This window comes from Carcharodon carcharias, chromosome 2, assembly GCF_017639515.1.
Source record: "Carcharodon carcharias isolate sCarCar2 chromosome 2, sCarCar2.pri, whole genome shotgun sequence".
Classification (NCBI taxonomy): Eukaryota; Metazoa; Chordata; class Chondrichthyes; order Lamniformes; family Lamnidae; genus Carcharodon; species Carcharodon carcharias.
In genome coordinates this window covers 184,758,571-184,785,376 of record NC_054468.1, presented here as the reverse complement: position 1 = coordinate 184,785,376, position 26,806 = coordinate 184,758,571, and the positions used below count along the sequence as shown (strand labels likewise).

General features: G+C 43.4%; 1 protein-coding gene across 1 annotated transcript in view; it reads right to left on the bottom strand.

The window, feature by feature from the left end:
- vash2 (vasohibin 2) overlaps positions 1-26,806 on the bottom strand; it is a 140,987-nt gene that overhangs the window by 75,115 nt on the left and 39,066 nt on the right. Inside the window, exon 4 of the mRNA XM_041179488.1 lies at positions 13,846-13,920. Coding sequence (XP_041035422.1) covers positions 13,846-13,920 — 75 coding nt within the window. The remainder of the gene's footprint in view (positions 1-13,845; positions 13,921-26,806) is intronic.

Genomic DNA, 26,806 nt, shown 5'->3' with positions numbered 1-26,806 from the left:
TTCAACTCCTCTCACTTCCTCCAAATAAAAGGTGTGGCTATGGGTACCCACATGGGCCTCAGCTATGCCTGTCTCTTTATGGGGTATGTGGAACATTCCTTGTTCCTGTCCTACTCCGGCCCCCTTCCATAACTCTTTCTCCAATACATTGATGATTACTTCGGTGCTGCTTCATGCTCTCGTCGGGACTTGGAAAAATTTATTAATTTTGCTTCCAATCTCCACCCCTCCATCATTTTCACGTGGTCCATCTCTGACACTTCCCTTCCCTTCCTTGACCTCTCTGTCTCAATCTCTGGTGATAGACTGTCCACCAATATCCATTACAAGCCTACTGACTCCCACAGCTACCTTGACTATAGCTCCTCACACCCTGCTTCCTGTAAGGACTCCATCCCATTCTCTCAGTTCCTTCACCTCTGTCGCATCTGTTCCGATGATGCTACCTTCAAAAACAGTTCCTCTGACATGTCCTCCTTCTTCCTTAACCGAGGTTTTCCACCCACGGTTGTTGACAGGGCCCTCAACCATGTCCAGCCCATCTCCCACGCATCTGCCCTCACGCCTTCTCCTCCCTCCCAGAAACATGATAGGGTCCCCCTTGTCCTCACTTATCACCCCACCAGCCTCCACATTCAAAGGATCATCCTCCGCCATTTCCGTCAACTCCAACATGATGCCACCACCAAACACATCTTCCCTTCACCCCGCTGTCGGCATTCCGTAAGGATCGTTCCCTCCGGGACACCCTGATCCACTCCTCCATCACTCCCTACTCCTCAACCCCCACCTATGGCACCACTCCATGCCCACGCAAAAGATGTAACACCTGCCCCTTCACTTCCTCTCTCCTCACCGTCCAAGGGTCCAAACACTCCTTTCAAGTGAAGCAGCATTTCACTTGCATTTCCCCCAACTTAGTCTACTGTATTCGTTGCTCCCAATGTGGTCTCCTCTACATTGGAGAGACCAAACATAAACTGGGTGACCGCTTTGCAGAACACCTGCGGTCTGTCCGAAAGAATGACCCAAACCTCCCTGTCACTTGCCATTTTAACACTCCACCCTGCTCTCTTGCCCACGTGTCTGTCCTTGGCTTGCTGCATTGTTCCAGTGAAGCCCAACGCAAACTGGAGGAACAACACCTCATCTTCCGACTAGGCACTTTACAGCCTTCCGGACTGAATATTGAATTCAACAACTTTAGGTCTTGAGCTCCCTCCTCCATCCCCACCCCCTTTCTGTTTCTTCCCCCCTCCTTTTGTTTTTTCCAATAAATTATATAGATTTTTCTTTTCCCACCTATTTCCATGATTTTTAAATATTTTTAATTCTTTTCTGCTCCCCCCACCCCCACTAGAGCTATACCTTGAGTGCCCTACCATCCATTCTTAATTAGCACATTCGTTTAGATATATACCACCAACTTCAACACCTATGTGTTCTTTTGTTCTTTTGTCTGTGACATCTTTTGATGATCTGCTTCTATCGCTGCTTGATTGTCCCTACAACCACACCACCCCCCTCCACTTCTCTCCCCCCACCCAACGCCAACCACCCCCCCCCCCACCCCCCACCCCCCACACACACACACACACCTTAAACAGCTTATATTGCACCCCTTCCTTGGATTCACCTAGTTCTGTAGAAGGGTCATGAGGACTCGAAATGTCAACTCTTTTCTTCACCGCCGATGCTGCTAGACCTGATGAGTTTTTCCAGGTAATTGTTTTTGTTTTGGATTTCCAGCATCCGCAGTTTTTTGTTTGTAACGAGGCTTTCTACTTTTAAACTTGATCCCCTTTAATCCAATTAGCTTAAATCTATGCTTCCTGGTTATTGATCTCTCTATTAACAGAAATAAATCTTTCCTATCTAAGCCCCTCATAATTTTATCCAGCCTCCTGTGTTCCAAAGAAAATAGTCCTAGTCTATCCAATCTTTCCTCAAAACTAAAATTCTCAATTTCTTGCAACATCTGTGTAAATCTCTTTTGTACCTCTCTGCTGGAATCACATCCTTTCCGTAATGTGATGACCAGGACTGTACGTAGTACTGTAGTTGTGGTCTAAGTTGTGTTTCATACCGTACAAGCATAAACTCCCCGCTCTTTTACTCTACGCCTCGGCCAATAATGGGAAGGATCCCGTATGCCTTCTTAACTACCTTCTCTACCTTTCGTGACATTAGGACATCCCATAGTACTTTACAGCCAATTGAGTCCTTCTGCAGTTTTAATGTAGAACAAATGAAAGTAAAGCAGGAGACTGGTAATGAGAAAAAGACACTGCCAGGCCAGCTTCTTTACTGCTCCAACCTGTAGCCTACTGTCACCTCATTTGTTAGCTAATTCCGCAGTTTTAAATAATTTTACTGACAAAACTTGGTACAGAATACTGATGTTGTAATATTGTGGCCTTATTCTTTTCGCAATTGTCTTTGGAAATCAAAACTTTGTCTACTTTAAATAAAAAGTTACTGATCCCTAACTAAATCGTATCAAAAACTTGGGGTCTGGGCCAGGATCATAGCACTGTGCACTGAATATATACTTAAAAATGGGAGCATCATCAGCACATTTCTGGGCCTATGCTTTCTAAAACCCAACATTAAATTTAGCTATTTTTCCCCCAAATGCTTTCTGAGGAAAATGGCTAAACACCTTGTAATGTGCTATGTGCCATTGCAAAGAAACTATTTTGAACTAAAATTGTTTTATGAAAATGTATATTGTTAAGAACTAGGTATAGTTTTAATGAGCTATATTTGTATTTATGGGTGTTAGGAACAAGATACAGCTTTAAGATTAATTTATTTTATTTGTGTTAAGAAAGGTGAAACCTCGGTGTGGTTTCATTTTAGAGTTTTTTGAGATGGAGCTGGCAAGTCTGGGGCTCTGTTTGTATATGTGCATTTTTAATGAGTTTTTACAACTCTTGGAGTGAAGAGATGGGTTACTAGGGGGTTAGTGGTTTAGTGCAGTTAAAACAGAAACATGAAGTAGAAAAAAACTGTGCTGTTGCCTAGCAACAGGGGTTCAGAGACCCACAGAGAGACAGGGAGAGTCAGAAAGGCAGTTTAGTTAAGTTAGTATGTGTATACTGGAGAGTACAGGTGGAAAGGTCTAAGATTCTCTAGTTGGAAATGCTGCCAAATTGCTGAGGAAATGAGTTTAGGGAACTCATATTTATTGCTCCAAAGTTAAAGTAATATTGAGTTTAGAATGAGTTTTTTGGATGTCTCAGCGGAGATACCAACTGTGGAAGGACATCCAGTGAAGGTTCTGAAGTCCACTGGAAAAGATGCTTTGAAACTAAGCCAGCTCTAGCCTTGGTGTGGAAACAGTGGTAGTACTTTACTGGAGTGTTGGGTCTGTAAGGGTATTGCTGAGATAAAAAGAATAGCATGATTTTGAATAATTTTTTCCTTGGTGTCTTTGTTGAAATCTTTCCAATCTTTTTGTTGTCTTGTGTAATGTAGTTAATGTTTCTTGTTTAATAAATGTTTTATCCTTTTGTTAAAAAGTCAACAGCAGACTCCTGTGAATCTGTTCAGTAATCCCTTATTAAAAACAAAATAAAAATTATAATCTATCAAGCCAGGTTCCATTCTGGGGTCTGACTTGTCCAGTAATAATATCAGTTGGGATCATAACAATATATTACTGAAAGCAAGTAAAATACTCACAAAATCTTGCCAATGGCAATGGGGTCATTGTACCTGACTTTGCTTTCCTGCACCTTAGAATTATGCTCTGTTTATTTTGTATTAGAACTTGGACTCCACTTAAAGTCTACCAACCACATGCCTTTTTCTGCGTGGAGCCTCTTTCTATGCTCTTCTTTCTTCTCAACTGGGACATCGTCCTGTCCCCTTTCCCTGTACCCTACCTGGGACCCTTCTCTGACTATGGTACACTGCTCCTGATTATATGATCGGAGTTTTTTGCACCATTTTCTTTTTGAACGGGTGCACTGGGCCCACGTCCTCAGCCTGAAGGACTTCAAATGATGTACTGTGCATGCACAGCCCACTTTCATTCTTTGCATGCTTGGAAACACCTGGGGCCTATTGGGGCTTGGAGGTCTTGGCTCCAGCTCGCCAACTAGTTAAACCTTGATTTCATAACAACAGGAATACCCCTAGAAACCACCAATTAAATCAAAACTACTTATATTGAAGCATATTTGCCCATTTAAGTATATATCTCAGGAGACACATCCCCAATGCATGATTTTTGGCCCCAGTATGTAACATAAACAGAAAATAAACAAAGCACAATGTAAATAAATCTTCTACATTGCTTGTGATATAGCAAAGAATCAGAGAAAAAGGTTTTGTTTTGACTGATTTCTCTAAAAATGCTACATCCCCAAGATATAGTCAGCATATTTTTGCAAGATAGGTTTCTCCCATCCTCACTCGTTAATTTGATTCATGCTGTAAAATGAACAGGTTATCTGTTTCACCCAGCCGGTAACTCTGCAGACAGTTACAAAAAAGACTTTTGCACCTGGTTCCCAACTATTTTATAACAAGCTAGGTAGTAATTAAAACAAATAAATGGATAGTAATTTTTTAACTACTTAATAACCAAACTCTTTTAATCAGGACTATTTAAAATGGGGTATAATTGCATGCCTGTGAAATGAAGCAGTCTTTATTAAGCAAAACAGCACCACAGTTTTAATGTTTTTATACTTATCTAAGGCTGCAGTCAACTTAAGTCTACATGGAACACACAAATCTTTCATCAAAACGTTCCTGTTGGGAGCTGGGAACCCTGGCTTTTAAATAAAGAATTTCAAATGGTGTGTGAGGGATAACACGTACACATACAAAAAAACACACACTACTTTGAGGGCCCAAGACTTACAGCTGCATTTAGTCCAATCAGGCTGACAAAGTAATCAATTGTCACTGGAATTCCAAGACTGCTTGATCCCAACTTCACCAAGTTCCCGCAACAGCTGATTATTTCCATTTAAAATTTTTCATTATTAGGATTACCATCTCAGTAGGTTGTGCCTAGTTTTGCTAGCACTGTCCATATAAATGTCAGTGGAATATAGATAGTCTGTGATGTTGACACAGACAGAGCCAGAAGTGCTATATAATTGCCAAACACTGCATTCCATGCATTCAGTAAATAACTGTAATTTAAAATCAAACAAAGGAAGTCATAATAAAATGGATACTGATCTAATGTGCCTGTTCTAACAATGGGAACAAATAATAATGATAAGGCTGATTGATAACCTAACAGATAAATCTTTGCTTCTGACATATCAACCCATTGCATCAATCAATGAGAACACCATGTTCAGTTCTGCTCTGCGCCTCAGAAAGGATATATTGGCCTTGGAGGGGATAGAGTGTTGATGCAGTGGGATGATATGGGATCTAAAAGGATTGTTATAAAGAAAGGCTTTATAGACTAGGCTTGTATTCCCTTTATTTCAGAAGAGGTGTTTCAAATGAGCGAAGGAATTGATGGAAGCAGATAAAAGCAAAAAACTGCGGATGCTGGAAATCCAAAACAAAAATAAAAATACCTGGAAAAACTCAGCAGGTCTGGCAGAATCTGTGGAGAGGAACACGGTTAACATTTCGAGTCCGTATGATTCTTCAACAGAACTAAGTAAAAAGAGAAAAGAGAGGTGAAATATAAGCTGGTTTAAGGTGGGGGGGGGGGACAAGTAGAGCTGGATAGAGGGCCGTGATAGGTGGAGATAGCCAAAAGATGTCACAGACAAAAGGTCAAAGAGGTGTTGAAGGGGGTGATATTATCTAAAGAATGTGCTAACTAAGGGTAGAAAGCAGGACAAGCAAGGTACAGATAGCCCTAGCGGGGTTGGGGTGAAGGAATCAAAATAGGCTAAAAGGTAGAGATAAAACAATGAACGGAAATACATTTAAAAATAATGGAAATAGGTGGGAAAAGAAAAATCTATATGAATTACTGGGGGAAAAAAGGGGGGATTGGAAAGGGGGTGGGATGGAGGAGAGAGTTCATGATCTAAAATTGTTGAACTTAGTATTCAGTCTGGAAGGCTGTAAAGTGCCTAGTCGGAAGATAAGGTGCTGTTCCTCCAGTTTGCAAAGGAATTGATGGCATTAGTAGAGAAAAACTATTTCTTCTGGCTGAAAACTCCAGAACTAGGATGGTAAATTAAAATTACAGCCTGGAGTGATATCTGGTAGTAGTACTTCTTCACACAATACCTGGTGGATACCTGGAACTCTGTCCCCCAAAACTTACTGAGGCTAGTTCAATTGAAAATTTCAAAATGGTGTGTGATAGATTTTTGTTACCCAAGGGTGTTAAGGGTTATGGAGCCAAGGCGGATGAATGGAATTAAGATATAGATCACCCATGATATAATTAAATGGCAGAATGGGCTCAATCTGCTAAATAGCCTAGTCCTGTAACTATGACTAGGTCAGATGACAAAGGTGTAGATTTACTGCTGGATGGTGAAGCTGGATAGGCTGCCCATTATACATCCCATCTGTACTTCCTTTCCATTGACTTTAGTAAGGCTGATCTACAATGCCAAGTTTAGTAGCTGGTGTGAAAGGTAAAAATCCATGCCCAAGCACTGTCCAAATCTGCTTTGTCTTATTTAGAAACAGAAGGATGCAATGATAACACTGATCTAAACATTTGCATCTACAGACTCTTATTTTTATTTTAATACAAACCAACATCAAAATAAAAGTAATTCATGATGGATGCATCACAGAAAGTGATCCAGCACCAGCTCTACGGCAGGGCAGTTTGGCCATGGGTAGACACCACCAGAAATCTGTAAGCCCAGTGAGCATTTCACACCTGAAAATCAAGTGAAGATAATTTGAATTCCTGCCACATTGACTTTCATTAAATTACTCATCTTCTAGAGCATACGGAACCCTCTGGTGTGAACATTGCCTTTAATTTGGTTTGTTGTGGAAGTTGATAGGCTTTGTTGTGGTACACCTTTAGTGTGTGGTTATCTTTTCTGTATATGTCATTGGAGGGGAGATGATGCAATGTACCAGGTGACTCAAACTGAGTTTCAGTTTGTTCTCAGGAAGCTACTAACTCAGACTTATGTACAAGTTCTTCAAATGTGTAATATTGCTACCAACTCCTCAAATCCTTAATAAATAAACCTACTTATTTTTGTGTTAATCAATTCCTTACGCATGGTTGGATGATGTTTATCTACTAAATAAGCACAAGAAGAAAAACACAACATGGTGGCATTGGTGGGATTTGAACACATGCCTCCACAGAGACTGAAACACCTACTAGTAAAGATACAGGGCTATGATTGCAAGGTCCTGTTTAAACTTGGTAACTGGATAGTCACCTCTGATATACTCAGCAGGTTGCCCTACCTGGCGAAGATACAGATCTACAGGTCGACTTGATTAACATTGAATTCTACGCATTGACCTGATGAATTTTTCACAACAGAAGTGTCAGCAACTACAGGAGAAGAAAATGAAAGACTCTATGCTGCAGGAACTCGGGATAACAATTATCAAACGATAGCCAGACTCCATGAGCATGTGAGATAGTTTTGGGATTATCGGGACATGTCAGGCATATCCCAGGAGTCATCTTTAAGGGCAAGCAAGTCATCATTTTGGAATCATTGCGATATGACTTCACACATGGGCATAGATCGTACGAGGAGGTTTGCGAGGGAGACTGTCTACTGGCTGGGTATGAACAATAACATTAAAGTCACAGTTAAGAAGTGCAAGGCATGTTGGGAAAATATGCCAAATCAGTACGACAAAGCATTTTTACCACATAAAGTTCCTACTCATCCTTGGGCCAAGATTGCATCCAAACTCTTCCACATCCACAAGAATAGTTTCTTAGTTGTCACTGATTACTTTTCTAAGTATCCTATCATCTGTCAATTGCATGATACAGCAAGTACAACTGTAGCACACACTCTAAGTGCTTTTTCAATTTATTTGGGGCACCCAGGAGAAGTCTCAGATAATAGTCATCAATTTACTGGTAAGCCATTTAGGGACAGAGGAACAGATCACACTACTTCTCCACACTATCTCAGGTGTAACAGCATGGCCAAAAGAATGGTTCATACAGTGAAATCTTTAATTCTAAAGTGCAGATGGACCAAACAAGTTCTACACATTGCAGTACCACACCTTAGGGCAACACCTCTAAGCGCAACCATTCCATCACTGGTGGAACTCATATCTGACAGACCAGTGTGAATGAATCTATCTAGTTTTCATCAATCTACCCTTTCAGAAGCTGGAGAAGAACTTTTGAAAAAACAGGTGAGGATGAAAGACGTGCATGACAGGAATGGAGGCAAATTGTTGCTAAGTTCAATGGTAGAACAACAGGTTTGAATTCAGCATCCCACAAAAGGTACTTGTAAGCAGCTGAAGTGACAAGGATCTGTCCGGAGCTGAAATCATATGAGGTTGTCATGCCCAATGGTACAACAGTGAGACGGAACAGAGGACCAATCAAGATCCTTAGCCGCTGCATAGTTCCATTGCATCGAGGATAAGATCCAAGGCAAAATCCAAAGTAACATCCAAGTGCTATACCCGCACAGACCATTGAGATAATTCAACAACCTCAAGATAACACTACAGTTACTAAGTTGGGGCGTAGAAACAGGCCACCAATATGTTTATAAGGGACTTATAAGCCTGTGAGTTTTTTACCTCATAACTCTGTTATGTGTAAATAAACATTTTCATGTATTGTAAATAGTTATGGTTATTTGTAAGGGGGAGTTAGTTATTTGAAAAAAAGAGGTATGCTGTGGTACACCTTTAAGTGGGTCTGGTTATGTTTTCTGTATACATCACTAGAGGCAAAATGATGCAATGTACCATGTGATTCAGATTTAGGGCAGAAGTTTCTGCCTGCCGGGCGGGCCCGACCCAATCTCCGGTGGGCGGGGAGCCAATCGCCAGCGGAGAAGTGGGCCCCATCACCATTTTACGTGGGCGGGCCAATTAAGGCCCACCCAGCGTGATGTCCAGCTGGAAGCGCTATTCACTTCCTGTGCAGGCAGGGGGCTTCCCCAAAAGCGAGAGTGTGGTCTTTCACGCATGCGCACGAAAGAGCGCACATCTCCCTGAGGCAATGTGCTGCCTCAGGGAGATCGCTTCCACTTTTAAAAACATTAAAATAGAAAAAAAAAGTCCTTAACATGTCCCCCTCATGTGACAAAGTGAGATGGGACATGTTCATAAATTACACTAAAACTTTATTAAACATTTTAAATCCCCACATGAAACCTCATCCCGGGGTGGATGAGGTTTCATGTTTTCTCTATTTGCCGCTGGGGCTCTTGGCCTGTCCGCCAACCTTAAGGTTGGATGAGCAGGTCCTTTAATTCTTTCAATGATCCTGTCAATGGCCTCAATTGGCCATTGGCAGGTCGGCAGGTGGACAGCTGATTTTGCTGTGCCCCCGCCTTCTTGAAAATTTAAATGGGCCGGGATGATGTTGGGGGTTCCCTCCGACGTCATCTTGCATCATTTCACATGTCGGTGAGCGGGCCCCGCCCCCTGCTCACCGAAGGCAAAATTCAGCCCTTAGTCTCAGTTCGTTCTGAGGAAGCTATGAACTCAGTGTATAATTCTCTAACTTTGTAACATTGCTACCAACTTCTCAAATCCTTAATAAATGAACCTACATATCTTTGTGTTAACCAATCCTTTATGTGTGGTTGTTGCCTTGATGTTTATCTACTACTAAGCACAAGGAGAAGAAAAACACAATAGACTTGTAATAAATGTTAATGGAGAGCTTATACCCACAGATAGAGTTGCAGAGGTTCAGAACAGTGAAGGGTGGAGTCAGAGGTTCACCACAGAATAGGCAGTATTTAATTGAAGTGACAGGGGTTTCGCCTGCCAGCTGGAGGGCCGGCAGGAGACCCATGTCATCTCTTTTCAGGAACGGCTGCCAAATTAAGTGCCAACCAGATACATATCTGGGCAGCTGTGGGCCTTCCCTGGCATCAAGGGCCGGGTGCTGGCCTTTCAGAGGCTGGCAGCTCTTCGTTGCTCGGCACCACCGCTAGGGAGGTGGTACTTCCTGCCAGTACTGCACCCAGCCATGCCTAGGACCATCGATAGATCCAGGCATAGGTGAGTGTTGGTGGGACTGGGGTGGAGGAGATCAGCTGGAAGGGAAGGGGGTATGGCTGTCAGTTGGCACCCCCTTACCAATGCCAGGTCCCTCGATCAGGCACTGAGTGCCTTTAATGAGGGAATCCCTTGAGACCCTACAAGCAATACCAACAGGATTTGCTTTTCAGGCTTCCCACATGGCAAGTTCTCCTCTGCCTGCTGCTGGTGAATACCAGTTGTGGCAGGATGAGGCCCAAGACCTCGATTGGCAGCAGGGTGGTAAGGCCATTCACAGGCCTTCCTGCCACAGAATTTATCAGTGCAGTAGCGGGAAGGCAGTGGGGTCCCTATCCACCACCTCCTGCCTGTAAATGCACTCCCGCCATCAAACTCGCCATGGGGAGGGCATTAACTACTGCCCAGTGATACAGGAGGGGTGGAAATTTGAAGCAAAATCATTCAAGTTTTCTAAATCAAAGTGAAGCAGCTGTCTCTGCTCAATATCTACAAACACTTTGGGCCAAATCTTCCGGTCACTGGTTCACCAAAGACCAGACATACAACTGAAAATGCACACCCTGACCCTGTGGACACACAGAATTGCTAAGATCCAACATGGGAATTGCCTGGGAAGTTTAAATTCCTAATGGGCAATTCGCCTGAGTTAGAGTCAGAGACTTCAGACAGTTCTGGTAGTTACCCAGGAAATGTTAGACAGATTAAAACCTGGTCTAACACCTGGGTAAGTCCACAACTGACCCTCCAAGCACCCCCTCCTGACCTCCTAACCCGACTACACACTCGATCCCATGACAACAACCTCCCCCGCTTCGACCTGACGAACCCAACCACCTGACTATACCCCTGACCTGACTACCCATTCATCCACCTAGCCATCTCACCTACCTACCCATCCACCACCTTACCCACTCACCCACCTAACCCACCACTATTCACTCATTCACCCAGTCACCCCTTCATCCATTCACTTACTTTCAAAGACTGGACCTTTAAACTTACCACATGACAGCTAAGTGCTGCAAAAAGGGGGTGTGTCCTGTCATCCCCTGACAATCTCCCGCTCTGACAGAGTTCCCCGAGAGATGCTGGGCTGTGCGTTTCTTCGACAGCCGGGCTCAGATGAAATGCACAGCAGCTTTTAGTCAGGGATCAGCAGCAATCTGCTCATCGTTGCCACTGCTCAGAAGATCTGGGCCTTAATGGAAGTGGAGGGTGGGTGTTGATTGAGAAGGTGACAGTTCAGGAGCAGGATCTCTGCTCTGTTTCTAGCACAGGAACACTAAATTCAAGAATATTGTACCCTCTCTCGACCCCAACTGAGACCATCCAACAACACAAAGCAGAAAGTGAATTTGGTAACTTACCCAATCTATATGTGTCTGTATTACATCAGATGGTGAATTTACCCACTAGGCCACTGTGTCATGGAGAACTCAAATATTGAATATTGTAGTGGAGAGGAACATCGCCTTAGCACTTTTCTTTTACTGGAAGCTTAAAAGACAACGCGCTGGCACATCAAAGCCTTTTGCAGATTAGAAACAAGTTCAAAGAGTCAGTTTTACACCAGCCGTATTTATCCTGCAGCTAATTTGCAGAAGTTGTGGTGGAAGATCATTGCTTGCAGGTAACATTGTCCTGACGTTACATGCTGCAGATTTGGTTTTGGTACAGAGAAAGAGATGTGTGACATTGGCTGTGCCCAACAAACTTGCTGATTTGGACATTTTATCCTCAAGTGTCCTGCATGTCACATACAGAGCAATTCATTGGTGTGAACTTTTCCAATTTCTATGTCAAACTCTAGATTTGACGATTGGCATTATCCATTTTATTTTAAATGGGTTACCACCCATCTTAAAATAACATTGTTCAGAATATCTAGGCTCAAAGGACCTAGTGTGCACTTGTCCTGTTCATTTTATTTCCTTTATCAATCAGCTTCTAGTTCTCAGTGATACAAAAATGACATTATAACTGCAGATTTGTCGCAGTTCAATATTTCCCATTGAGTGTGAGGTCACTTGGAGGGAGTGATCTTGCAACATGCTAAGAAAAGGTTCCACCATAACTGCAACTAGTACAAATTTTTAGAATGTTAAATTTTAAAAAGTTTAAGAAGAGTCTACTGTCCTTTCTAACAGACCAGGCAAGGAGCACACAATTCAGTACTCCCATTCACATGGTACTAGCAGGTTTCTGTCAAATGGTATTTACGCTGTAGTACCAGAATAATTACAATTGCCAATTGGTGCTATGGGCTCACATTCAATGGAAAGGACATTGAAACTAACTGAAGTCATTTCAATGGAACTCCACAATCAGAATTTTATCCAATAAGTAGGGACAGGGACTGAGCCATGTCCCACAGGTGGAAAGTCAGTGTGCCTAATTCCCATGCATCTTTTTGATCAGGAATTTCTTCCTTCTGTGAAAGTTTTAATCAACATACTAGAATAGATGTTAAGAGCTTCAAATCTAGCACTGAGTTTCAAATGCTGGGAGTGCATATCAACAATTCATTTTAATGGATAGAAAATCCTGGAAAGCCACTGAACTCCAGATTCCCAGTAGGCCCAGTAGGGTGTGTAAAATTCCACATCAGAAGTGAAAATTCTTAAAATCTACCCTACAATATCCAGCAAACATCAGAACCAATTAACATCAGGAGTATAGTAAAAACAATGAGCGAACCAAGATGATTGACCTTGGCTTACAATGCTGCAGAGGTTAAAAATAATCTTTAACAAAATACTGTCAAACCATATTTGAACATATGAATCTCAATGGGTGGAACATGCGGGTGTTCAGAGAAGCTAAGCTCCTGTGGTTTCTTCAAACACTCCAACAAACACACACATCTCATCTCATCATAGAAATGGCTCTTATAGTGGGACTCAAATAACTTGGCTCAATTATCTCACAATTTTGCAACTGGAGACTACAATGAAAGAAAATTTCTTCAGTGAGTGCTGAAAATGGGGCAAAATGAAATGGTGAATAATATTATCACAATTAACAGGTTTTAGATTGGTCCACTTTATTAAAGAACCTAAAAAAATCTTTGTTAGGTCACCATACTTTCTTAAGAAAATCATAATGTGGGGTCACTCGTCCACCCCTACACTTGTAAATGTTTTCTTTTTGTAAAATTCTGAAGCTGACTGCTGAGCAATGGTGATTAAATATATCAGCGTGGTAGTATAATCTTTCCCAAAACATAATGACAAAGATCAATTCACAAATCAGCTAAGGAAGTGTGGAAAGGATTGGATTTTATTTTTCAAGAGTCAAAATGCCAAAGGAAACATTAAATAGCCCTGTATAGTATAGATTATATATGTCATTTTTTGTGAATATTTAATCATTTTTTTTCTTAAATAAAACCTACCATGGTATGTCAAGAGTTAAACATCAATCTATGCAGTTTTTCTAAGTAGCTGGCAGTTGTCCCAGTTTAAATGACTTGATGATAATCGATGGAACAAAATGAACTCGTGCGTAAAAATTTCTTATTCCTGGCTTCCTGCATAGGAATTCTCCTTTGGTCTCCTAGCAACAGGACTGCCTGACATGACCTTCCTTCTAGTTTAATATCAATTTCCATAGACCAGCATGGATTACTCTGTTTAATGAGTATTTAGCCTGCAAAATGACTTACAAAAGCTACATAAACCTTTAAAATAAGGATACATTCCAAGAATCACAGCTTCAAGGCATTTGATTGGCAATGATTCACGAGTCATTTCTCTGGCTGTGTCCATTAACCTGAGGAAGAGGAAGATAATTAATGTAAGCAAAAATAAAAAAAACAAATGCTTCAAATGTGCAGCAAAAACCATCATGGACCTGTAGCTTTGACAATTTCTCCCTTCTCTGCAAGGGACAAAAACTAGCTGTGCTTGCACAAAATAGCAAGCTGAATAGATAAATGGTGTGCAGTTCAGTTCAAAGGGTAACTGGTAATGGAAAGCAATGTCAACTATTCCTGCACTGTTATGAATATAACAAAAAAAGAACTTGCATTTATATAGCAACTTTCACTTCAGCAGGAATGTTCCAAAGTGTTTTGCAGCCAATAAATTACTTCTGAAATGTTGTCACTCTTGTTTGCATAACAGCTAATTTGCACACAGCAAGATCCCACAAACAGCATTGAGATAAATGTCCAGTTAATCTCTTTTTATGACATTGGTTAAGACATAATTGTTGAACAGGATGCAACTTCAAATTGTGCCGATGGATCTCTTCTGTCTAACTGAACAAGACAGATGGAGCCTCAGTTTAACATTTCATCCAAAAGGAAGTAACTCCAAGAATACAGTGCTCTCGCAGTAATGCACTAAGCGTTAGCCTAGAAATTGTGCTTGAGTCCTGGAGTGGGGTTGGAACATTCAGACTCCAGAACTGAGAGTACAACAATAGACCAATGCTGACACATTGTGCTCGTTTAAAACTTTGCTCATTTTTTCTTTCCATTAAAACAGGGGTGGGGAACCTTTTACTTATCAAGGACCACTCACGCATGGACAAAATCACTTTCGGGTCACACACAAAAACATCAACTTAATTTTTTTTAAGCGAGAATACAGAAACGTTCAACTTATTCACTGCTTTAATGCGAAGGCTGAGTTTGCTTTTCCTTAATGGACAGGATCTTCCCCCCATTGGGTGGGGGGGGGGAGTTGAAATGGCAGGCACACGGAGATGCGCCTCCAATCGGCGTCCCCAATTGGGGCCACGCCGTCATTTTACGTGGGCGGGCCAAATAAGGCCAATTAAGGCCCGCCCAGCATGACATCTGCACAGAAGCGCTACGCGCTCCCTGTGCAGGTGGGGGGAGTGGGGGAGGTGCAGAATCCCTAAACCTGAGACTGCGCTCTTTCGCGCATGCACACGAACAAGCACATTCATCTCCCTGAGGTTAAAAGTGCTGCCTCAGGGAGTTTGGCTCTAATGTACAAATTATTAAAAATAGAAAAAAAAAATCCCTGACATGTTCCCTCATGTGACACTGTCACATGAGTTGGGACATGTCCATAACTTTTTAAAAAAACTTTTAAGAAATTTTTGAAAACCTACATGAAACCTCATCCCCCCCTCTCACCCCCGTGGATGAGGTTTCCTGCTTTTTCTGAAGCCCGCCAGGGCTCCCAGCCTGCCCACCAACCTTAAGGTTGGACGGGCAGGTCCACTAATTAGCTAAATGACTCTGTCAATGGCCTCAATTGGCCATTGACAGGTCGGCGGGAGTTCTGCGTGTCATTTTATGTGCCAGCGAGCAGGACCCGCCTCCCACTCACCGACGGGAAAATCCTGCCCAACGATTAACACTTCTGTTTCTCAATCACAGCATTCCTGAAATTCAGCTCAACTTTTTGCTTGCTTTCCTTTCCCATTCTCTCGCTCTCTGTCTGTCTCGCTCTCTATCTCTCCTTTCCCACTCTGTCTTACCCCCAACCCAGCACAGGGCACTGACTCAACAACTCAAGGCTCTGGCTAACTCCCAGTCCAAGGCTGCACCTGGGCCTGGAGCCTGGACCTTTTCCTCAATCTGCAGGGGCTAAAACCCTGTCCTGGGACACCAATGGAGTTGGGAGGGGAGGGGGAGGGGTGAACCACCGATGGAGCGAGATGTCCTGCTCCCTTTCTTCTCACCCCAGGTTACTCACACTTCACCACCCGGTCAGCAGCCGGCAGCTTCCTGTCCCCTGCACTTCAGCTCCTGAATCTCGGGCCTTGCTCTCTCTCCACAGCCTGGGCCTCTGGTGACTGCAGCCGAGGCTCAGGAATCAGAACATGGTGGCAGCTGACTCAGAGTGTGGCACGTGGGAGGGGGCAGTGCCAGATTTTGAAATCGCCGTATGGGCCGGATGAAAAAGTGCAACAGGCTGGATCCGGCCCCCAAGCTGGGGGTTCCCCACCCTGCGTTAAAATCAGAATGGATGGAAAATGGATGCCAGGCCAACCAATGTTTGGCTACTGGTTAGCAGGAACTTTTAAAAGTAGCCTCTATGTCAACATTCAAGGTTAGATTGGCTAGGTGGATCAAGAAAAAGGTTAAGAGACAGGGGTAGGCAAATGTGATTAGGATCATTTGCTCATGTGGCGGGTAAACACTGAGATGGATAGGTTGGGCTGAATGGCTTGTTTCTCTGGTCTAACTTCTATGTATTTCTGTGTATCCAGAGGCAAATCAGATTGGAAATTGTTATATAAGCAATTAACAACAACAGCAGCACAAATTAAGTGCTATTTTGAAATTATTTGTATTAAATCTATAACTGATATTTGTGCTGAGTCATAAGATCACTGACCCCACTAAAGCAAGAGCACCAGGTGTGTACGGCTGTAAATATGATTCTAGTAATACATGCGCCAATCCCCAGCTATCTTTTTGTCTGGTTAGAGTGAAGTGATTAACTGACCTGGGTTACAGTCAGCTGCACAATGACCTTAATGTAACATTCTAAAAATAACAATGCTGGGATTCTTATTTACATGAATAAAAGTTAAAGATTAAAGATCTGGCTGGGCCACATAAAACACCATTGGATCTTGCTCTCACCTGTCAAAACTGCTCACTATTCCAGTCTTATCCTGGAACATAGGAATGTAGGACTTGGGAGCAGGAGTAGGCCATTCAGCCCTTTGAGCCTATTCTGCTATTTGATAAGATTGTGGCTGATCTGGTTGTGGTCTCAAATCCACTTTCCAGCCTGCCCCATTCTTGACTCCCTTTTTCATCAAAAGTCTAACTCAGCCTCCACTACTTTCTGGGCAAAAGAATTCCGCAGACTAACAACCCTCTGAAAAAAAACAATTCTCCTCATATCTGTCTTAAAAGGAAGATCTCTTATTCTTAAACTGTGACCCCCCAGTTATGGACTCCCCCACAAGAGGAAACAGGATGGGCTCCATCCTGCGCTCAAATTCACCTTTGAAATGGAGCAGTGAAATAAAATTCCCTTACTTGACAGACCATTTCAGAAATCTGCCAGGTGATTCTCTACCACCGTCTACCACAAGCCTACCTTCACCAGTTCCCCACGCTATAAGATTGGCCTTATCAACAACCTTGTAAATAGGACCTGAGCCATTTGTTCACCATGCAAGCTTGATGCTGAAATAGGGTGCATCAAAGACATCCTGTAGGATAACAGCTACCCCGATCAGATCATTTTGCGCTGCATATCACGCAAACTCATGAATGGGCCTAAGGCGGTCACTTTTGGCCCTGAAAAGTGCCCAGTCTACCTCAGATTACCCTGGAAGGGCAAGATATCTCAACATTTGAGCAACAGGTGAAGCTATCTGTTTCATGCTGCTACTATGCAGTAGCAACACGAATGGTATTCACCATTAACAGGATGCTGCCGTCAAGCCAAGAAGACATCCAGCCTATCACACAAACGAGTGACGTGCGATATGAATTTCAGTGCCAGTGTGATGCTAGGTATGTTGGCCATACGTCCCAGAGACTGGAGGACCATATCAAACATCCTATCCCAGCCATTGTTCACAATGGGCTGTGTACAGACCATACCCAACCAGCCCGTGCTTGCAAAACTCAAAACACAGTGTCCAACATTAGATGTGATTCCGCCATTGGACAACATTTGCTAAATAATCCTCTGCATGCTAAAAATTACGCTGACAACCAGTTTAAGATTGTCAGTCAGGCTTGCAGTGAGGTGCATTTGCATGTACTGGAAGCGATATATATTAATACACAGGGCCGTGTTCTTTGCAGACAGAAAGAACATGTACACATACTGCGCCTGTTTCAGCTGAACAAAATGTGATAGCAATTCCCTGGTTCATTCCTAATGGTAATGCCTTGAGCAATCAGAGTCAAGCTGCCTGGTTTAAATTTCAAACAATGCTTGGCAGTTAACTGTCAGTCATCATTAACTGGTGCATTCTCCATGACAACGCCTCTACTAATCAGAGTCCACTTTCCAACCAATCAGCACTCTTCTCATACAGCACAAAGTTGTTGCTACCCTTGACATTGGCATTCTTGGGATCGTCCTGATGAGTGTAGACGAAAAGCTTCAACAAAATGTCTTTTTTCAGCAATACTCAAGTTCTGCATTACCAAATGACTATCAATATAAATGTTGCAAGGACTATGGTGGGGTAGAATCTATACAGGTAAATTGAAAAGCAACAGCCAGGCCATCCAATACAATCTTCTCCCTGAATAAAATTAGCTACAAAAATTTGATATATGATTGTGAAATAACACACCATCCTTTAAAATAGATACTGCATTAGATTTCTAACCTTGAAGCTCCAACTATGATGATTTAAATTCACATGCAAGGCAACCAAATCATACCGAATTGACCTATAAAAGATTTTGATATATAACCTGCAATTGTGGCCATTATTACACAGACCGGACAATATCCAAATCAGAGTTCCAGGCTTTGTTGAATTTGTACCCAAGCTGGGATGAGATGATAACTTCACCTTGGCTGTCGGATAAGAACCAAGTCAACGGTCTCAGATAAAAATAAAATGCTGCAGGTGCTGGAGATCTGAAATAAATGCCGAAAGTGCTGGAAAGAGTCACATTGGGCTCAAAATATGTTCTCTCTCCACAGATGCTGCCGAACCTGCTGAGCACTTTCTGTTTTTATTCTGGAGATCTTAGAACCAGAAATATAGCTCAACTACCGTAAAAAGGTCCTAAACCTATTACCATGTACTCTAAGTAATTGATTTCATGTTGTAAATATAAAATCTTTGTGGTCAAAGGATAATATTGATGTATCCAATGACTTCCCTTCAATATGAACTTAAAGGGACATTTGTTAAAGGAACATCTGTAAAATACAGCACAGGCTTTTCACAATACAGAATGCTCCACCTTTCTCAAGAAGTTTTACAGAATTTCTGATGCTTACTTTTCACTGAGTTTCAAACCCAGCACCAGGTGCTATTTAGGTTGTTCAGCCACTTGAGTTCCTCTGGCAAACCCTTAGGTCATCATCTTACACTGCAGCTTTTGGCTTCCCTGTTAATTTCCATGTATAGCTGAGGACGAGAGAAATTTTGTGGTGTTGTGCTTGTAAAATCAATATCGACCTTGACAGACTAATATAGGATCTGCAGTAACCTGTACCATGAAGTCATGACAGATACCAAAAGCAGAATTTTAAAAATTAGTTACAAATAGATGAGAGTTGGAACATAATGCGGTTTTCTACATTGGAGCTATGAAGGTGAAAAAATCCTTGTAGTGCATTCAGTTTTCATTTGCAAAACAGAAGTGTAAGATTTGAAACAGCTAGCTGCAGTGAGAGATGGTCATTCATCACCTGTGCTGTACTTCCAAGTCACTGAGTAATGATGCAGTATTGAACACTGCAACATCTACTCTATACACAAAAGACACAGGTCTGCATTGCAGTACAATTACAACTCAGTCTTATCACAATGCATGGGTAATAAATAATGCCTTAGAGTGTTCTATAAAGCTACAACTGAATCTCAGTCTCAGTTTCATTTATAATATCAAAGGAATTTGGATGTTCAGGTATACAATTTGTTAAAGCTAGTGCACAGGAACAAAAAAATCTAAAAGGTGACTGGGATGTTGGCTTTTTTCACAAGAAGCCTGGAGTACAAAGGAGGGGAAGTTATGCTTCAGCTGAACAAAACCTTGGTCAGTCCCAGCTGGACCACTACATTCAACTTACATGAAGATAATATTGGAGCTTAATGAGTTAAGTTATTAATGTGTCTTGTATTCCCTGGATTTAGAAGGTTGAGAGTAATCTAATAAATATCATGAACTGCACTGTGGTCATCCTGTCTGCTCTAGGCTGATGGTTTTTCCTTGTCTGGCCTCAGCTTTTAACTCCTTGTGTGGTATTTCTAACAATATACAATACAAGTTAAGAATTCAATAGTGACAAAAACTCATTCTTTGTCAACAGGATACTACATTGCAGCAAGCCCTCACTTAAATTTGTAGTTGCCTTCCTGAGAAGTGCAACTATATACAAAACAATGTTAAGCAAATCAGATTTTCCCAATACAACCAATGTAAAAGCAGTATGTTTCTCTTCAGAAAAAAAAACAGTAAAACATTATAACCTGTAGGTTGAAGTATTGTATATTGCTAAATTCCTATATTCATAAATGAAGTAACCTGAAATTAAATAAACTTAAAAATATAAAATATGCTGACTCTTTCTGTTTACCTCCTCTTCCACTCACTAACTCTCTGTCTCTCTGCCCCTCCCGCTCACCATATCTCCCAGTCACTGCCTCTTCCACTCACTGAATCTCTGTCTTGCTGCCTGTCCCGCTCAATGACTCTCTCTCTAAGCGGCTCTCATGCTGAATGACTCTCCCACTCATGACTATCCTGCTCATGATTCTCCCGCTCGCCAACTCTCCCGCTCACCCACTCACTGTCTCTCCGCCCCTCCCGCTCGCCGACTGTCCTGCTTGCCGATCACCATCTCTCTGCCCCTCCCGCTCACCGACTCTCCGTCTCTCTGCCCCTCCCGCTTGCCGACTGTCCCGCTCACCGACTCTCCGTCTCTCTGCCCCTCCCGCTCACCCATTCTCCATCTCTCTGCCCCTCCCGCTCATCCACTCTCCGTCTCTCTGCCCCTCCCGCCCACCCACTCTCCGTCTCTCTGCCCCTCCCGCTCACTCACTCTCCGTCTCTCTGCCCCTCCCGCTCGCCGACTCTCTGTCTCTCTGCCCCTCCCGCTCGCCACCTCTCCCGTTTGCCGCTTCTCCTACCCACTGCCTCTCCGGCTCACTGTCTCTACCACTCATGGCCTCTCTGGCTCGCTGCCTCTCCAGCTCACTGTGTCTCCAACTCAGCAACTCCCTAGCTCAGCAACTCGCCAGCTCACTGCTTCTCCCACTCACTGATTCTCTGGCTCGTTACCTCTCCCGCTCCTTGAGTTTCCCACTTACTGACTCACCGGCTCGCTGCCTCTCCCACTCACTGACTCTCCAGCTCACCACCTCTCCCATTCACTGACTCTCCCACTCATCAATTCGATGCCCCGCTACCTCTCAGGCCTGCTGCCCCTCCTGTGTGACCTTCCAGCTTGCCGCCTCTCCCGCTCCCCAACCCTCCCGGTGACCACCAATTGTGCTTGCCAAACCTCCCTCTCGCTGAACCTTCCTTTCGCAGGACCCTTTCTGTGAGCAAGAGCTCAAGAGATGAGCAGCAACAAGCATGATGAACAGGTTCAAGTTGCAGAGTTGCAGAGGTAAGCTTCAAGTTAGAGAGGCAGTGAGGGGAAGGGACAGCGAGAGAGAAGGTCAGTAGTGACCAGGAGGGTCGGTCAGAAGGCAGGTCAACAGCGACTGGGAATCACAGAATCACAGAGTGCAGGAGAGGCCCTTCAGCCCATCGAGTCTGTACCGACACATGAGAAACACCTGACCTACCAATTTAATCCCATTTACCAGCACTTGGACCATACCCTTGAATGTTATGATGTGCCAAGTGCTCAACCAGGTACTTTTTAAAGGATGTGAGGCAACCTGCCTCCACCACCCTCCCAGGCAGTGCATTCCAGACCGTCACCACCGTCTGGGTAAAAAAGTTTTTCCTCACATCCCCCCTAAACCTCCTGCCCCTTAACTTGAACTTATGTCCCCTCATGACTGACCCTTCAACTAAGGGGAACAGCTGCTCCCTATCCACCCTGTCCATGCCCCTCATAATCTTGTACACCTCGATCAGGTCGCCCCTCAGTCTTCTCTGCTCCAACGAAAACAACCCAAGTCTATCCAACCTCTCTTCATAACTCAAACATTTCATCCTAGGCAACATCCTGGTGAATCTCCTCTGCACCCTCTCCAGTGCAATCACATCCTTCCTATAATGTGGCAACCAGAACTGCACATAGTACTCCAACTGTGGCCTCACCAAGGTTCTATACAATTCCAACATGACCTCCCTATTTTTGGAATCTATGCCTCGATTGATAAAGGCAAGTGTCCCATAAGCCTTTTTCATCACCCCACTAACATGCCCCTCCGCCTTCAGAGATCTATGGAGACACACGCCCAAGGTCCCCTTGTTCCTCAGTACTTCCTAGTGTCATGCCATTCATTGAACACTTCCTTGTCAAATTACTCCTTCCAAAGTTTATCACTTCACACTTTTCAGGGTTAAATTCAATCTGCCACTTATCTGCCCATTTGACCATTCCATCTATATCTTCTGTAGCCCAAGACACTCAACCTTACTGTTAACCACCCAGCCAATCTTTGTGTCATCCGCAAACTTACTAATCCTACCCCCCACATAGTCATCTATGTCGTTTATATAAATGACGAATAATAGGGGACCCAGCATAGATCCCTGTGGTATGCCACTGGACACTGGCTTCCAGTCACTAAAGCATCCTTCTGTCATCACCCTCTGTCTCCTTCAACTAAATCAATTTTGAATCCACCTTATCAAATTACCCTGTATCCCATGTGCATTTGCCTTCTTTATAAGTCTCCCATGTGGGACCTTGTCAAAGGCTTTGCTGAAATCCATATAAACTACATCAACTGCACTACCCTCATCTACACACCTGGTCAACTCCTCAAAAAATTCAATCAAATTTGTTAAGCATGATCACCCTCTGACAAAGCCATGCTGACTATCCCTGATCAAACCTTGCCTCTCCAAGTGGAGATAGATTTTCTCCTTCAGAATTTTCTCCAATTGTTTCCCTAACACTGATGTGAGACTCACTGGCCTGTAGTTCCCTGGCTTATCTCTACAACCCTTCTTAAATAGCGGAACCGCATTAGCTGTTCTCCAGTCCTCTTGCACCTCCCCGTGGCCAGAGAGGAATTAAAAATGTGGGTCAGAGCCCCTGCAATCTCCTCCCTTGCCTCCCTCAGCAGTCAGGGACACAAATCATCCGGACCTGGAGATATGTCCACTTTTAAGCCTGCCAACATCTCCAATACCTTGTCACTCTCTACATCAAGAACCTCGCATTCTCTCTCCCCAAGTTCAAGACCTTCATCCTCATTCTCTTGGGTGAAGACAGATGTGAAGTATTCGGGAAAGTTGACAAGGGAGAAGATTGGCGAGAGGGAAGGTTGGCAAGAGGGAAGGTTAGCAGCAACTGGGAGGGTTGATGAGAGGGAAGGTCGACAGTGACTGGGAGGGTGAGTGAGAGGGAAGGTTGGCGAAACAGAAGGTCAGCAGTGACCATGAGCGTTGGCGATGACTGGAAGGGTCAGTGAGAAAAAGTCGGCAGTGACCAGGAGGGTCAGTGAGAGGGAAGGTCAGCAGTGACTGGGAGGGTCAGTGAGAGGGAAGATTGATGAAAGGGAAAGTCGACACCAACAGCGGGGGTGTCGGGTGACAACCAGAAGGGTCGGCAAGAGGGAAGGTTGCTGAGGGGGAAGGTTGGTTGTGGCTGGGAAGGTTGGCAAGAGAGAATGTCGGCGAGAGAGAAGGTCGGCAGCAACTGGAAATGTCGGCGATATGGAAGGTCACCAATGACTGGGAAGGTCGGCGAGAGGGAAGGTCGGCGAGAGGGAAGGTCGGCGAGAGGGAAGGTCGGCGAGAGGGAAGGTCGGCGAGAGGGAAGGTCGGCGAGAGGGAAAGTCGGCGAGAGGGAAAGTCGGCGAGAGGGAAGGTTGGCGGCAACTGGGAAGGTTGATGAGAGGGAAGGTCAGCAGTGACCAGGAGTGTCAGCAAGTGTGAAGATTGGCAGCGGTCATGAGGCTTGGCCAGAGGAAAGGTCAGCAGCGACTGGGAGGGTCAGGGAGAGGGAAGATTGATGAAAGGGAAAGTCGACACCAACAGCGGGGGTGTCGGGTGACAACCAGAAGGGTCGGCAAGAGGGAAGGTTGCTGAGGGGGAAGGTTGGTTGTGGCTGGGAAGGTTGGCAAGAGAGAATGTCGGCGAGAGAGAAGGTCGGCAGCGACTGGAAATGTCGGCGATATGGAAGGTCACCAATGACTGGGAAGGTCGGTGAGAGGGAAGGTCGGCGAGAGGGAAGGTTGGCGGCAACTGGGAAGGTTGATGAGAGGGAAGGTCAGCAGTGACCAGGAGTGTCAGCAAGTGTGAAGATTGGCAGCGGTCATGAGGCTTGGCCAGAGGAAAGGTCAGCAGCGACTGGGAGGGTCAGGGAGTGAGAGAAGCTTCTCCAAAATTGTGCCAATCAGATCATGTGACCTTATGTCAGGCCCTGCATGAAATTACATTAAAATGAAACTCCCAATGTTAAACACGAAAATGGGCCCTATTAACTGGCTGACATATAAAGTGGAACAACTAAAATTGGGCAACTTAGAACAAATTCTTTTACAAGTCTGATAAAAGTGTGTATTTCATGTCTAATGAACTTCTACAAATACAGCAGATACATTGAAGTTTCAATTTGTTTTGTATTACAATTATGAGTTTTATAAGATTGTCACATTTTGGGACTATATCTTTAAATTTAAGTTAAAAAGAGAGAAGTCAGGTGACCTGTTCTGAGGTCTGCCTGACAGCAAGCCTGGGTGGTTTGATTGTTAAAGATCAAAGGAAGGCTTAGATTGTTTTACTGGGAAGAAGGTGCAAGGTGTTTATGCTTGAAGACAATGACAGCAGTCTGTGTGTTAACAGTGGAGACTGTAAGTCTCCAAAGTCCCAGAAAAGTGTTGAGAATGTCAGGTTGTAAACAGTTGTGCTTTAAACTGTCCGTTTAGTTCCAAGATCAAAGAGAGTTGGGTTCTCAAGGATAGCTAATAAGCATTTCTACTTAGATACTAGGCCAATGTGATTCATGTTGCCATGGGAAAGGGTGCAGAGGAAGCCATCGTAAAGATCAGGTTACAGGCTTTCCTCGATCATCACTGAATATCACAGACAGTGTTTTGAGTCTGTCTGCATCTGGGAGAGAGGGAGCAGCCAGAGGCCAAAAAAGTCTCTGTAGTTTGTCGCGCAGGAATGCAGGTGGAAGCTCATGCTTGGATTGAAAATATTAAATTTGTAGGGAGTTAAAATGAAGCTTGAGCTGGAGGGGGAGTCTAAGATTCCAAATTACCAGGCTGAGAAAAGAACAGAAATAAACTCTGGGGAGCTAAGATTCATTTTGGATTGATTCTGGGAAAATTGAATGTCTTTGAAAAGAGCAGTGTAAAGTATACCTGTGGTGTGGTTTTTCAGCTGGGCTAAGAATAAGAAGGTGGGAGGGTATTCCGTTCTGTGGTTTAAAGTATAAGTTGCCCACAAAGAGAGTGGTTAGTTAATAGTTTTCTTTTGGTCATTTGTTATAATAAACATCTTAAAACATGAAGTCTTGACATCATTCTTTCAGCTATTAACTAGAAGTTCAAATTTCTTTTTAAAAGTTATCGGTCTCTACGGGGTTTGCAACAATGTCAAATGTTAAAGAGAAATGATATGAGTTTTGTACAGGGGAATTTGTCCAGTGCATTGCTCTTTTACCATGTGGTCTTGCATTGGTTTCTATAAGACAGTACATCAGAATGCTTAGAGGATCTTATTATTGAGCTGCAGATCATAACATCAATGTCATTACACAGAATACACATGTTGTTCATCAAAACACAACATTGATGGAGACACTGTGTTCTTTGGGTGATGGCTAATGACTATTCACGTGGTTAATTTTTATTCCTGATCAGCTGTAGGGCTGAGTTATGTTTGGTCTGCAGATACCTGAGAATCCCAAGCAGCTCTCAATGGAAAAACGTCACTATAGCTACAGACTATCCTCCCTGCTACACCACACAGATTCTTTACTTTTTCATGGCAATATTTTTCTTATGCGGCTTTAGTTTAACTCCTCATTTTCCACCGTGATTCCTCTTCCTCTGAAAGTATGGCTTTGGCAACTGTTTGACTCCACCACATTGACAATCTGGCATCTCAGCTGCATTCCCATCCTTAATAAATGAGATAAAAACAAAAAACTGCGGATGCTGGAGATCCAAAACAAAAACAGACTTACCTGGAAAAACTCAGCAGGTCTGGCAGCATCGGTGGAGAAGAAAAGAGTTGACGTTTCGAGTCCTCATGACCCTTCCACAGAACTGGCAGAATTGTCAGTTCTGTGGAAGGGTCATGAGGACTCGAAACGTCAACTCTTTTCTTCTCCTCCAATGCTGCCAGACCTGCTGAGTTTTTCCTTAATAAACGAGCTTCAATTGCAAGTGTTAAAAGACACTCAACAGTAGCTGGATGATGGATATAAAAACCCTGAACCTATCCGTCATTTATTGTATTCATGTGCATACAAAGAGCAGTAAATAGGAGTAGGGACAATGAATCATTACTTTTCACTCCCATTCCCTGGTTCAGGAACACCATAGTCTCACAGTTCTGTTCCAAGTCACACCCTATCTTGACATGAACATATACTGCCATCCTTTCATCATAACTGGGTCAATATTCTACTTATCATATTGTAACTGCACAAACACTCCAAGGACTGAAGTACTTCAAGAATGACAACCACCACCTTCTCAGGCTACTAGGGATGGGCAACAAATGTATTGTGCACATTCAGAGAACAGATTTTAAAAATACATTTTCTTAAAGTTGCAAAACATGCTTAAAACATTGCGTGCATTTGAAGTGCAGTCTGACACTGATAAATTCATTCCAATTCACAAAATTTACTAGCCATGTAGCAAC